Genomic DNA, 16,004 nt, shown 5'->3' on the forward strand with positions numbered 1-16,004 from the left:
TCGCTTAAGGCAGAGATCTGCCATTCCATCCGGTGATGCATTACAGTTCTGGTGCTACACCTACTAATATTTTTTAATCGACTGCCTGCGGCTAGCCTGTCGAAAACCTTAGATAGCTCAAAGTCGAAAATCCTCTTTAATTGAGTTCACCGCAATCAATGGCTTTAGTAATAGTTATGAAGTTTCTTCCCATAAAATACCATTCTCTGGAATTCAAATCAAAATTTTGTCCAAATGTAATAATTATCTTTTAATACAATAGATTAGAAGCATATTCGCCATAAGAAATTCTTTATTTTGGTATAATGATGCACCATGCGTCTTTTTCAGTAATGGAAACTTTAATATTTTTGACTGTAATCGATATCAGTAAATATGTCAAGTAGAATTATGCATAGTTAAACTGGAGAAGGACAAAGCTTTTATTCACTCGATAAGCATTCAGATGACTGAAATACCATCAGCTCGATAGCAGCTCCTTATATACACCAAAAGAATTAAATATTCAGATTACGTTAACTTGCATAAATAATGAATTTACATACGCTTGAATTACATAAATTTGCATATATCGTAAATTAAACATAAATAACACAATCAATCAAAAGTCTTCACTCAAGTTAGAGCCGTTGATCGGATGATCCGCAGGCAAAGATACATCCACTAGGCTACAATGGCACGCTCAGATTCCATCAGAATGGGATAAAATTTTAACAAAAATACATGTCTATTTGTTTTAATTTTCAGGTGGATAGTGATATATCAGCCTACACATATGAGCGCACACTTATGATGGAACAAAGGTCCCAAATGTTGAAGCATCTAAAACAAAGAAGGGGGACTCTAACTGTGGTAAGTGAAGCATCTTGTGCTTTTAACAGTCATTTTTATATTATATACGTGAAATAAAAATTAATATATTTATGTAACTCAAAGAACATGCATCGATTTTATTTTAACCCTTTTCATTGGTTAATAATTTTGTTTTATTCATTGTCGATTCGTGTTGTAGCCATAGGAGTGATGGAACTTATATTGCTCAATAATATCACTTAGCGTAATTAGCAAATTAATTCTGAATAATTTTTTTAAAAAATATTATATATCTTGACATGGATAAGTTTTAGCAAAGAAATTACAACTAGCAAATTTTCATTCCTTGCATCTGTGCATAAATATTATTTTCACATTTACATATGAAAAAGAATTATAGTACCATATTCTTAAGTTTTATTTATCATTAATTATCCTTCATTTTTTTTTTTTTTTTTCAAATTTTAACTTCGCGAAAAAAATTCTGCCATGGCAAAGCACCACTTTAACATAGCAAGTACTATATTTACAAAAATTTCTTTTTTCCTTTTATAAACGGTGCATCGTATGTATTAAATACGTTTCGCTGCTATGCGTGCGTAGCAACGAAAATCGTTACTAAATTTAAAAAAATAATAATAATTTTTAGAAATTTTCTTTACGCTCTATGAAGGCGTCCTTTCTACTTTCTTACTCTTTCCAGACAGGTAGGCAGGCCATTTTTCTCTACATTCCCACTAAATTCTGGGAGAAAATTATTGTGTTTAGATTCACAAGAGATATTTGCTTGCAAACTTACAAATATGTGGCAGAAAAGGATGCAACGCCTGAAAGGCATTTTATAATAATGAAAATGTTATTGTTTATGTGACGTTACAATAATTGGAAGTAACAAATAAATGCTGATAGAAAAGAAATCCCAAACAACTTCGTTATAACTGGAATATTCTGGAAGCTATTTTATATGTGGTAAAATCCAATGAATATAATGAAGCTTGATTTCAAATATTTTAAGTTTTTTTTCACTTACGAATGATACAATTCGTAAGTGCGATTAAAGTCGTAAAAGTGTGGTTATAAAATATACAAAAAAATTATTAAAAAATAAACATAAATTGCATATTAAAACAATGCGGGAATTAAGTCGAGAAACGAGTTCGAAAAAATAACCAAACGATATTCTTGCTACTCTTTGTAGTATTAGAATAATTATTTCAAAGTAAAAAATCAGACGATAAATTAGTAGCTCATAGACTGACAGTGACGTCATGTTATAGAAACGACGAACAGAAAGTAAGCAATATAGTTTATTTTTATTCCGCGTTTCCAACTATTCGAACATAAGGATTTTTAAACACGAGAATTAAAAATGATATCCGTGATGTTTGGTTTTGTCTTTGTTAAGTTACTGCATGCCTTAAATGCTGAAATCTCCTTTGATCAGGTGCAAACCATTAAAGACAGCGCCAATCAATCCTCCTCCAAACTTAACAAAGTTCAATTCATTGAGATGCCGGATCAAGACGCGGATCTGGTGGACGTAGATGCGACGAGTGACACCTCTCCCTCCAAAGAGGACAAAAGCCCACCCAACGAGAAGGGATCCCCACCTGCTCTGGCTCCATCTATCTCCATCGAAGCGTGTGAGGAGCCTCCAGCCGAAAACGACATCAAGGCGGCAGCCGAACCTGAGAAGACAGGAGACAGCAAAATGCTGCTGGCGAAACCGTAAGTTGTAAAACTTTGGAATACTTGAGTGCAAGAATATTCAAGCAGATTATAATATAACGAAGTTATTATAATATACAGAATGTAACGTCTTGTGTAATCAAGCCAGACAATTCTCCAATATATATAATAGTACGTCATTACCAGATGACACGTATGTTATCCACTTTAAGTGAGAAAAACCACAAATTTGATTCTGAAACCTTACAAAGTTGCGTTAAATTTTTGGGACCGCTTTGGCATATATCATCAAAAAGAGAATTATTAAAAGAACGCAGTTTTGTCAAAAAAATTATTTTTTATCTAAGAGAAATTTAATAATAATAATAATAACATATAATTAATCTAAAATACTGATTAATTGATTGCCTTTGTATGGCACAAGCACCAGTGCTAGTCAAATTAAAGAATCTGCTTAAATATTAGAATATATATAAAAAATATAAGAATATATATCTAAATTAAGTATAAAAATAAATATGATTTATCCAGATTATTAAAAAATACATACGTTAAAATATAAAATATAGGCTAGAATATATTTAAAAGTATTTTTTCCCAATAACTTCGCTAAATCATTTATATTTTATTAAAAATAAATCTGAAATGCAGTATTTTGCCAAAGTAGTTATTTTCTTTCAAAGAAAAATTTAATAATAATATATAATCAATCTAGAACATTGATTATTTTTTATTGCATACGGATTAGTACTGGTCAAATTAAACGAGAATTTATTTAAATATAAGAATATACATCTAAATTAAGTTTGAAAATAAATGTGATTGATCGAGATAGATGAAAATATATATACCTCTAAAATATAAACTAGATTATATTTTAAAGTTGTTGTGTTTTTTTCCAATAACTTTGCTAAATCATTTACTTGCATTTATCATTTCATTAAAAGTACATCTTTGCACGTTTCAGACCACTATGAACCAGAAAAACCCATTTCTGGGATTGTCTGTTTTTCTGCCGCTCTGTTTATGGGTCAGAATACGATAATTCAATAATACCTTGAGCTAGAAAGATGAAATTTGGTATGTGTCTTAAAACGAAATCCATTCATTAGAAGTTTGTCTATCTCTCCAAATGCAATTTAACACGCTAACTATAAAATATAAATAGCTAAATTAATAATATCTCAAACACACTTTTAGCATTTGAAGTACAATTCAGTATCAAATTTTGGAACCAACACATCAATGGATTGACTTGCCTGTCTGTCTGTACATTCGCATATGTGTAAAAGCATAACTCAAAAGTGCAATAACTTGATGAAATTTAGTGCAATAACTTGATTAAAATCTTATTATTAAAACTGTAGTTATGTGTCCAATTTGGAATTTAATCGGTCAAAACAAAGACATGCAAAATATATATTCTGTTTTCTTCAACATAATACTGAAGCACAAAACACTTTTAAGCAGGATTCTGAAAATAAAAATTAGAGTATTCGTAGCCTTCACGGTCTAGCCCAAGTTTGCGAGACAGAACAATAAGTGCGGTGCCCCGTGTACTTGGATTTTATTTTCATAGTACTGTATATGAGCGCTTTGCCCTCATAAGAGAGCAAAGAAAACTGAAATTTTAATAATAAGATCATATCCAAATTTTATTTATCTAAGTTATTGCGGCTGTGATTTTTTGCATTTACATGTATGACAAAGTACAGACAAACAGATGTTCCATCCTCTGACGAACTTTGTTTAAAATTTGATATAGATCTAAATTTTATATCGTAATTCCGGTACTAATTATATATATATATATAATATAGCTTTTTACATTTTTTTAATTACTACATTTACTTGCTTTAAGACAGACAAAGTTAATATGAATGGACTTCATACAAAATTTGATTGAAATATATAAATTCGGTGTAATGACCATATACCAAATTTTATACTTCTAGTTCAAAGCGTTTGAGTTATCATATCCGCATACAGATATATATAATTCCAAAAATAGGCGTTTCGGACAAGGGGAGGTCTGGAATACCCTCCCGCTGGTGTGGTGTGGAATTTTGGAGAATGGGATACCATCTCAGGTGTCGTCCTCGTCATCTGACCGCGATTCAAAATGACGAGATCCGTCCCAAAATAGCCCTAGTATTGCTTTAAAGCAAGACGTTAATATAACTAAACTAAACTGGAGCGTGGAGATACATTAAAATCCTAAAGTCATATTTTTGGCGATTAATACTACATTCTCTTTGTATACAAGAGTTTAAAGAATGAGACTTCTCTCTAGTATATGGAATAATGCCTGATTTTTCATGATGTAGGCAATTAAAAATGTGACCCATTCAACAGGCTGTTGTTTCTTTCAGGGACGAAGCAAATGTCCGACGGATGCACACAGCTGTGAAACTGAACGAAGTCATCACAAGTAAATCACAAGACGCTCAACTCGTTTTCATTAATTTGCCTGGCCCTCCAAAGATAAAGGCAGGAGAAGAGAACTGTATCCTTTTTCTTGTTTTCTAATACATACCTTTTATCTTATTTATATTAATTTAAATTTGAGCGTAAACACATACGATAATTTTATTAGCTTTTTCTTTCCTTTGGATAAATAAATTTAAATTTTATTAATACGGTCATGCTCAGAATATTTTCAGTTTAATCTTTTCATTCCACTTCGACGACCTTTAAATATTTTTTATCCATTACCAGAATCGATTTTAGAAGTAGATGATTATAGATGACAGCCTGATAGGACCTGGTAATTATTCCAATCCAATTGTTATGAAAAGTATCGAAAAATGTATGAAAAAATACTTAACAGCAATTTTATTTTTATTGTTGCAATACAAAAAGGTCTCTAAGTTAGCATTACATTACCTGACAAAGGTTGGAAATTGAAACATCGTTTCTTTGCGTTTAATTAAGAAGCTATCAATGTGGAAAGATTTAAATTACAAAATAGTATTTATCAAAGAATATATATATAAATTAACTATCAATAGTTAAAATCGAATAATTAGTTCAGAAGTAAAGTTGATAAAATAGTTTTTCTTAGTTTTTTTTTTATTTATTTATTTGTGCAAAATTCTCGGAATTCCACAAAAATACTTTTTTTATAGAAGAGAATAACTAGTAAAAATTTCAGGCCAAGATCACGATTATTCTTGGTCGAAGGAAACAAGAGCGTCGAAAAATGCCTGTAAGTACTTTTCTATTTCAAAATTCATGGCCTGAAAGTAAACCCTGTTCTAAGAACGTTATCTTATGGTTTCAAATCTAACATAATAAACAATTGAAAAAAACGTTGAAGATTAAATTTGAATTCATTTTCCGATTGTTGGTTCAACTGCATATACTACAATTTAATGTTTTTCGTGAATCAATTGCCCCAGAATTATATTTTTTCTTTTTCAAATTAAAATTTTACTTTTAGGGAAGAGAGGGGTGGGGGGTATGCAGATTCTGACTGCGAGAAAAGTTGCAGGTAATGTTGGACAAAGTTGTATCTTTTAAAGAATAATGCAGATATTAATCTCAAAACGTACTTATGTGGAATTCCAAAAAATTTTCTCAAATTACAAAAAGAAAAAAAAATCCATATTTGCACTTTTAAGATTTACTTCTGACTTCATTATTCTATCATAATGTTTGATAGCTCATTTTATGTGCCTCTTTAATACCTACTGCTTTTTAACTCGAATCTACTCTCACAAATTAAATACTTTTAATTTAAACTCGAAAAACCAGTGACTCAATTTCCCCTACTACCATCCTCTATTCGTTAAACGAAACCATGTTTACGGATGCAAACTTAGAAGCCTGTTTTAGATAGCAAACTAAACAAGTTAAATTCATAAATCTGTTTTTTTTTTTTTTTTTTTTTTTACAAATAATATATATATATATATATACAGTGGCTCAAAAAATTGAGAGTACACCTTACGTTTACTTGATAAATGCGACTTTCAATATAAATAACACATTACCGGGAAGTGCAAACTTGTTTTTATTTTTACACATAATAAATGGTTTAATTTAGAGTAAAAATAAAGAAAAATCAATGAAAAATTTCTAAATTGAAAATTTTCAGAAGCATTTTAAATACGCAGAATTTTGCCTCAAAAAATTGAGAATATAGCAATGAAGTTTTTGCAATATCACGCATAGAAACAAAGTGTCACTATTAAATTGCATGTCTTTTGGCTCTTATAATGGTCTCTAAACGTCATGGTACCGATTCGACCAATTTTTGGTGGTATCTGAAGATATTTTATCCCATTCTTCTTGCACCACTTGTTTTAAATGGGTTTTGTTTCTAATTTTGTGTTTTTGAAGCACTTTTTCGAGTATGGCCCACGAATATTCAATGGCATTGATGTCAGGGTACTGTGGTGGTGTGTGTAACTGCTATTTACAATGAAAAAGACACCATATTTTGAAGTTACGTGTATTCTTTCTGGTGTCGTTGTCTTACTGGAAAATGAAATTTCCATCTAAACCCAAATTTTTAACACTTTCCTCCAGATTGCTGCGAAGTATATCCAAGTAAACTGTATCATTTATAATGCCATCTATGAAAATTAAATTTCCTACCCCGGATGAAGCCATTTCACCTCAAATCATCACGGAGTCACCATCATATTTAACTGTAGGACGTAAATTTTTTGGATACAAAGCAGTATTAGGCTTTCTCCATACAGTAAGATGGTTCTCACTGCCAAAAATGTTGAGGTTTCTTTCATTACTAAATATAGATTTCTTCCAAAGGTTATAGGTCTTCAATTGATGAGTTTTTGTAAACTTCAAATGCTTTTTCTGAATTTGCAAGCTGGTAAACGGTTTCTCTCTAACAATGCTACTTTTATATCCAGCTTGTCTAATGGCATTTCGCACAGTTTCAGCACCTACACTTCTGCCTATGATTTGAAAAGTTTCTGCAACAAGTTGGATGAACCATATGGTCGCAACAATATAAAGGAAAGTGCTAAAAATTTGAGTTGTCCTGCTGGAAAATGGAATTTCCAGCAGGACAACGACCCCAAACAGAATGCACGTAACGTCAAAGTATGATGCCTTTTTCATTGTAAAAAACAGTTACACACACCACCACAGTACCCTGACATTAATCCATTGAATATTCGTGGGCCATACTCGAAAAAGTGGTTCAAAAATACAAAATTAGAAACAAAACCCATTTAAAACAAGTGGTGCAAGAAGAATGGGATAAAATATCTTCAGATACCACCAAAAATGGGTCGAATCGGTACCATGACGTTTAGAGACCATTATAAGAGCCAAAAGACATGCAATTTAATAGCGACACTTTGTTTCTATGCGTGATATTGCAGAAATTTCATCGGTGTATTCTCAATTTTTTGAGGCAAAATTCTGCGTAAGTTTATTTGAAATGCTTCTGAAAATTTTCAATTTAGAAATTGTTCGTTGATTTTTCTTTATTTTTACTCTAAATTAAACCATTAGTTATGTGTGAAAATAAAAACATGTTTGCACTTCTCGGTAATGTCTTATTTATATTGAAAGTCGGATTTATCAAGTAAAAGTAAGGTGCACTCTCAATTTTTTGAGCCACTGTATATATATGGCCCAAGCAGAAGGGTCTCCATCAAATGAATATCTAAACGAATTCCCCTAGGCTTCTTTATTGTTGCATCTTCGAATAAAAACTTTGAATCCTTGGCTCAGTAGCATACAGAAATCTGAGCATAACAATATTTCCAAAACAACAGGAAAATAATTTTTAATAATTTAAATATTGGTAAGATGCGAATTAACTTTTCTTGATCTAGACATCCTTGCACCAAGCCTGAGCAATGCGTTCCCAAACTAAAAATTAAAAGCAAAATATATATAAATAATTTTAAATGTACTCGTTAGATAATTGCAGACATTCATTTATTATCTTAATGTATCAGATAATTAAAAAAAACGAAGTTGTGAAATTAAAATCGATAATTTAAAAAGATTGAATGGATGAATGAGTCTTATGCTTAAACCACAGTTACTGATCAAAAGCTCATAAATAACACCTGTTAAAAGTTATAAATTTAATATCGAATATCCTCAACAACTCAGAACTTTATATATATATATACCCTAATTAAATACAAACGCGAGACTATTGTATGTAGGCAAAACTATTTACGTTTTATGAACTGTAGAAAATATATATGGAGCAGCAATTCAAAAATCTAAATATTTCTATTACCCTGTAATCCGGACTATTACCTCGGACTTTCTAAATTACATTGACAAAAAAGGGGAAAAAAATTGTAATAAGAGGAAAATTAATTGCGTTGAAAACTGAAATCAAAACGCTTTAATAAAATAAAATATAAACTCTCTTCGTATTCAAAATGATTTAGAATAAAAAAAAAAATCAAAACATTACATTTTACTAATTTTCTAGTAAATATTGGATTTCAATACTAGTGGTAAAATAAAGAATGAAATGGGAATGTCAATTTTTGAGGCTCGCATTGAAGTAAAATATTTTCTATTTATATTGGTTTAATGTAACGACGAGAATAGTAGCATAGAGAAAAGAGAAGTAAAAGAGAATGCGCCATATGAGGCGCCAATATGTATAGGTGCCAATTAGAGGGCGTCACCAAAAAAACAATATTTGTACATTTATTTTACAAATTTAAAGGAAGAAGTTAACGAATAAGATTTGGGATGTAAATTTTGTGCTATAGGTATAGCTCATCTTCGCTGCCCCACTTCGAAAAGGACGGAAAAGGTATACCCGGTTATTATTTATTCTCGATATGCTACTACTTAGTACAGCTCGTGCATTTTCATTTATGTAAGATAATAGAGTAAGAATGGAAATAAATCGGGTTTGTACCTACACGATATACTTAAGAGTCGAATGTATCGGGCCCAGAAATTAAAATTTTGACATACTGTGTACCACTTGATCCTAATCTTATATAAATGCCAAATTTGTGTATACAGTGGATAAATAAGGTTTTTTCCCCAGCTCTTTCCTTAATCAATGGCAGATATGGAATTCATTGAAGTGCTCACCGAGGGACTGGAGAGAGTGTTGATGGTTCGTGGTGGAGGACGAGAAGTGATCACAATCTACTCTTGAAGCACCAGGAACCGGCGGCATCTGCAGAGGCAGGTGGTAATACGGGTGAGCGTCTCATTTCTTCAAAAAAAAGGAAACAAGCAGCTGCCTAGTTTAAACCATGGATGCACTATCTGTTGTTCCAATACCATAGAAAACAAGTTACGATTTGGTTCTCTTTTCCTACCTGATTTCATTCTGTAATAGCGCTGTAGCATATGATCTGATCTTATTTGAGCAGCTTGGATTATTCAGAACTGAATTTTAGTGCGAAAGTTTTAACTATATAGAATTCATTTTTCAGAAAGGAAAGGGAATTTTGGCATTGTCTTTCATTATGCTTATTCAACAGTAAAAATTTGCTTCCTTTTCTTCTCTGTAGCTTTTGTAAGATGTGTGCAAAAATGAAAGTGCAAAAGGGAACCATTCCGTTAGAAGGGTCCTAATCACCAGCAAGCTTGAATCTTGGCGTAATTCCATCAGCGTCCACATTCATTGATACGATATGATGAGCAGTTAAATAATGAAATTTGAAAAAATTTTGTCTGAGGGCCCTTCCAACGGAATTGTACCATGAAAGTGTTCTAAAAGGAATTTTCAAATATTCCTATCAATAAATATTTATAAGAGGGATACCTAAGGAAAAAGTTTATAAGGAAGCTAAAGTAATAAATGTATTCTAAAGAAAAAAATGTTTTTATAATGAACATTTGACAGCCTTTCATATTTGCATACTTGAACAAAATTAGGATATACAGTCAATAGTGCCAATGCAAATTTTGAAATGACTGCTAAGATAAGTATATATCCGAGATCAAATGCACTGATGATGTCTATTACAATTCTTTTATCTCTCAGCAAACATTTCATTTTTATTTTTCAAAGTCATCCTTGATGGACATTTTATGCATGTTCTCTACTTCTAATGTGTTTTGACTTAATTACTGTGATTGTTTTTAGTATTCTTAATTACACTTATTTCTAACTGAGTTCATATTAAACTGAATAATTCATGTTTATCAAATGACAAGTTAAATCACTTTTGAAATCTTGCTGTGTCTGATCTTTCATCTCACTTTGTACATATGTATTATTCTTAGATAATTACCTAGACGCCTGGAAACCAGAAGCTTTTTATACACTTACCTGTTATTCAGTGTTTTGTTACCTAGTCAAATAACTTTATATTTATTGTTCACATATATTGTTATTGTTTTGTTACATCTCAATCTAGTCATTTAACTTGCCAAAAATAACTGTGTTTCAAATTTATGTGTGTTATCCACTTACAAGCTAGTCCTCACAAGATTCACAAGGCTTAAAAATCCCTTTCGTGTGTTGGTTTCATACATATTTTAGAATAAAATAAGGAATGTTGTTACATGTAACTTAAGACTATTTGTTCAACTCCTAATATTGTAAGGCGAGCAAATTAAATGTTGTTGTTATTATAGTATTACAATTTACAGTTTTGATAATGAATGATATATGCTCAGTTTGTAAGAAAGGTCTTAAAGTATTATCAAATCTTTTGGTGAAAAAGGTAAATTTTCTTTCCCCTAAAATTTAATCGTGTTATGTAGCATTCAAAATTCAAAGTGATTCCTATATTTGTGTATATTAAATTATTTCGACTTTCTTTATTTTGAAACTTTTTTATTAAGAACAATTTGTAACATAATTAGATCATTAGATATAAGTCAATATTAACTAATACTTTTCAATCAATTTCTTAGATTGAGTCTTTAACATTTTTCTGAAGATTTAAATATTTAGTTTAAATTCTAAAAAATTCAACTCACCAATAAAAACGTGAGAGATGAATTTTCGTTTTAATTAAGAATTTCATTCATAAAGGCATTGAAAAAAGTTTTAGATTATTAGTTATAGAATTCAGAGTTAGTGCCAAAAGAACCTTTTAAAATATGTGCATGTTAAAGGTGTTGCCAAGCTATAAGAAAAGTACTTAATACTCTGAGAAATGGGAGATTATTTTTTTTTTCATTGCTATTACAAACCAATGTTACAGGATTAATAACTAGTTTCTAAGAAGTGCCCTTCCTAGAAATAAAATTACTAGTCATATTAATTAAATTAAATATATATTTTTCAGTTCTGTTCATTGGAGAGGAAAAAAACATCATTCTGAAAGTTTAAATACTTGTTAATATTCAATAAAGTTGAATATAAAAACATACTGTCATCTATATATATTTTTTATTACTCTCCTTAAATTAAATTATATAACTGCATTTTTTAAAACCATTATTAAGTTTCAACATAAACATTATATTGAATGGTTAATTTAGTCTTACTCACAGCTCACAAAATAAACTTTTTAAAGTAAAAAAGGGGAAAAAATCATTAAAGAGATACTTAAACATTCTCATTTATCTGTGACGTGAGAAATTTTATTTAATGCTCCTTATAATGTGCAATAAAAAAGGCAGCTATTGAAAGTCAGAAATAGGTAATATAGATACAGGCTGCAAGTTCAAGATGAGTGAGAAAAAAAAAAGAGTTCAGAGGTTTTCTAGTGATTTAACATCTTTTATCAATATTTAAATAGAAAGAATTTTGATAAGGCTCTTTAGCTGGATTTTACTTTATTCCAACAATTTTATAAAAGCATTATTAAATAGTTAATAGCATAATTTTGCAAATAAAATTTCATATAAAATATTATATTGATGTTAATACAAAAAAAACTGTATTAAATTAAGCACAATAAATAAATGAAAGTTAATAGAAAATTAAAAACTATGCATAATTTTAAATGGATTAAATGTTTATTTCATGAATTATATAGATTATTATTAAAGTCTACTAAACATATTTCTATTATCTTAAATAATGCTTATATTCTTTCTTTTATTATCATTTTGGAATAAAGTAAAATAATTCGTTTCGACTGCAAGGATAATATAACTGTGATCCAGCAAAAATTATTTTTGCATAGTCACAGATAAAATGAAGTATAGTGAATTATATCTGTAACTTTTATCCTCAAAAATTATTGTATTTGATGGTTCCCAGAAGAATGCTTTTTATGTATTTTACTCAATTTTATAAGATGCTGATAATGAATGTTAAGTCAAAGCCAATAAGAGTTACACTACAATAAATTTCTATAGAAAGTTGATTGTAAAGTTTTATCCACTTGAGCACTTCTATTGCTGTTAGGGTAAATTTGTGATGTATTTATACTGTTGATGTAGACATTATTTAAAATGAAGTTATAGAGTACGAAATTTGTGAGAGTTGTTTTAGGGTTCGGTGCTAAAGTGTACTTTGATGCTACAGGCAATCTAGAAGTTATCTATCAAGTTATTTTTTAGAGTTTTATGATAAAAGATTATTAAGAGTTGGAGAGCTATTATCAAAGTAGAAGTATATGAAGATATTTTTTTCTATAAATTTCAACTGAAAAAAAATCAAATAATTATGAATATTAAATATCAAATTTAATTTTTTTAATTTCAATTATAGAATCATGCATTAAGTATCAAAAGATAAAAGTGCATGAATCAAAATTGGGGATGAAATAATGGAATATTTAATAAAAATTAATTTTTAAATTTAAGTAAAATATCTGTCATTCATTCATACAAAACGAAAATCATTTATTTTAGAGATACATAATGGTGTTTAAGTTTCTTGCCTTATTTATTCATGTAATAACTTTTGAATTAGCATTATTTTTCTTTATTGGTATTTTTAAATAAAGATTTTTTCCATCTGTTTAGTAACTTTTCTTAAGTATAAAATAAAAAGTTATGAATGATAAATACTTTTATGGTTAAAATTAGTGCTGAAAAGAACAAGAAAATGGGAATGGTACATTTTTTCCAAGGAACAGGAAAACAGAAAAGATTTGATCAAAGGTACATTTCAAGAATGTAATCTTCACAATATAAATGTGTACCGAACCATTTAATTACCTTTCGTAGGATGCAATAAAATTTTAATGTTTTTTCATTTTTGTCTCCTTTTTCCATAACAACAACGCCATGAAAACAAAATTACAATACAGTTCAAATGGTTAATTGAAACCCAGCATTTTATATTTTCAAAAATGAATGAGTACTATCCAGATGAAATAAAATGAAATCATTTTTTTTTTTATTTAAAGAATTCAATCAAGATTGAATATTACATGATATAAAGTTGACATTTCTCATATGACAAAATGAATTGGGAATGTAAATAGGAAATGGGATGATGTGTACAGAAATCATTCCACATTAATCATATAATTTGAATGCAGAGTAAATCGAGGGTTAATATATAATGCAAATACATTTGTGTACTTTTCACAATATTATTAAAAGCCTTTTATAATGCTGAAAAATCATAAAAGGTTGGCTTTTATAATCTTATTCTTTTATTTATTTATTTCTAAAAGGATAAAGTAAATCAATAATGTTTTAACAACATATCTGCTTTGTAAAATATTTCAATCCCTATACGATTATGATAAATTCATAGCAAACACAAATTAACTCAAGTAACTCCTAACACAAAATGGAATGTGAAATATTATTCTAAGAACTAATGCACATTCTTAAAACAATACACTTGTGGATATGACACAGGCTTGGAACAACAAACCCTGATCTCATGAATAATGCCAAAATAAACAACAAGAAATGAAATAAGTATGATTAATTAAAGAATAAAATAAATAAATTTGGACAAAAATTGTTTGAGATATTCAAAATATTGCAAACTTATTACATAAAAGAAAATTATTTGATCTCAAGAATGATAAAATTTGATTCCAAAATGCTAAAATCTGCAATTCTGCAGAAATGTGTTATGTCTGTACTTAAATTGATATTGATGGATATCAGACTCTATGAATAAGACAAGACAAAAAAATTTAGTTTGCCCTACATAACACATTAGACTTTTTCCAAAAGTTGTGTAAAAATAAAAATCAATGAATTCACATTTCACTTGAATATACAGAAATGGAATAATTTTAAACAAATAAAAAAATATATTAATATCCCTTTTTTTTCAATGAGCATTAAAAAATGACAAATATTATATAGTTTAATTCCCAAGCAAAAGAAAAAAGGCTTCATTTGTTAATTTCTTAACTGCCCAGTTTTTCTATCTTAGAAGTATATTTAAATTATTGTTACAATGCTACTAATTTTATTAATGTCCATCTTTTGCTCTCTCTTACATGTTCTTTTTTTAAAGGTCAATTTGCACTGCTTAAATGAAATTCACAATCAATAGCAATTAAATAAACTCAGTAAATTATAGGGTTTTTTTATTCATTATTCATTTGCACTTTTCTTAATTTTATTTATGCTATTAAAGCAAGCATAGAAGTAAATTTTCAAAGTAATTTTTAAAATATTGAATTAAAATTTAGCAATATCTTTTTTTTTTTAATTTCATGTATGTATCTGTATAATTACGTTAATTTGGTTTATAAATAGATGTTCATCTGTATTTGTTCCAATTCTATACTATGAACACTTTTGTTTTAATATACTTTCTATTATTTAATATTTAATCATTTTAAGAGGAATTTCTTTGCATTAAAAAAAATATATGCACACAAGATAAAAAGGAAAAAAATGCTTAGCAATTAACAGCATATTAACCTTCATACTCTAAATCTAAAATCAAACTCTATTTTTTCCCCCCTACTACATAGTGGTAGAATTTAAACTTACAAAATTATCAAACAAATTTAATGAGTAAATTCGTCACTAAAGAATGAATACTTTAAACAATCAAGATCATAATAAAAATACCAGAATGTGCCGAATATTTAAATACTATCTCAAATTTTCTGGAATTATTATATAAACTCTTGATTCATTTTGCACCTAATACTTTGCACAGAGGAATGCAAAAACAAATTTAAATTTATTAAACATAGTTCCTGCAGAATTTTTTTCATATCATTTGAATTAAATATGAATTTTCATAACTTTTTCAGACTTTAATTTTCTGAACAAATACATCCTATAATTAATGAACATTTGTGTAAAATATTCAGTATAATCGAACAAGTGAGAAACCCAGATTTGAAATAAGATTCAAAAACTGTAAAAACAAGAAGAATGCATTTATCCGAATGAAAAAACATTAATTAATGCATTTTAATTAAAAGTAAGGAAATCCAAGAATGCAAAAAATATCATCTTTACAATTGATAGCAACAAAATGATAGCTGTACAATACTGCATTGTTTCAAATCAAAACTATGCAAAAATAAATAATATTAACGGAAGTAAATTAGTAAGATAAAAGATATAATTTAAAATTATGTGAGGCCTATTTTATGACAGTCTTTGCAAGCTTTTAAAACTTCCATTTTCATACATATACTATGTGCAATGTAATTAATTACAGTATAATCCTTAGTTTT

The 16,004-nt window shown here is 28.8% G+C and overlaps 1 protein-coding gene across 2 annotated transcripts in view; it reads left to right on the forward strand.

Annotated features, from left to right (window-relative positions):
• Positions 1 to 13,585, forward strand: part of LOC129964099 (solute carrier family 12 member 7-like) — a 615,365-nt gene extending 601,780 nt beyond the window's left edge. For both annotated transcript variants that reach the window (XM_056078781.1, XM_056078782.1), the window contains exons 23-26: positions 748 to 852; positions 2,258 to 2,541; positions 4,875 to 5,008; positions 9,537 to 13,585. In XM_056078781.1, coding sequence (XP_055934756.1) covers positions 748 to 852; positions 2,258 to 2,541; positions 4,875 to 5,008; positions 9,537 to 9,628 — 615 coding nt within the window. In that variant the 3' untranslated portion in view covers positions 9,629 to 13,585. The remainder of the gene's footprint in view (positions 1 to 747; positions 853 to 2,257; positions 2,542 to 4,874; positions 5,009 to 9,536) is intronic.
• The last annotated feature ends 2,419 nt before the right edge of the window (positions 13,586 to 16,004 follow it).

Source organism: Argiope bruennichi, chromosome 3 (assembly GCF_947563725.1).
Source record: "Argiope bruennichi chromosome 3, qqArgBrue1.1, whole genome shotgun sequence".
NCBI lineage: Eukaryota > Metazoa > Arthropoda > Arachnida > Araneae > Araneidae > Argiope > Argiope bruennichi.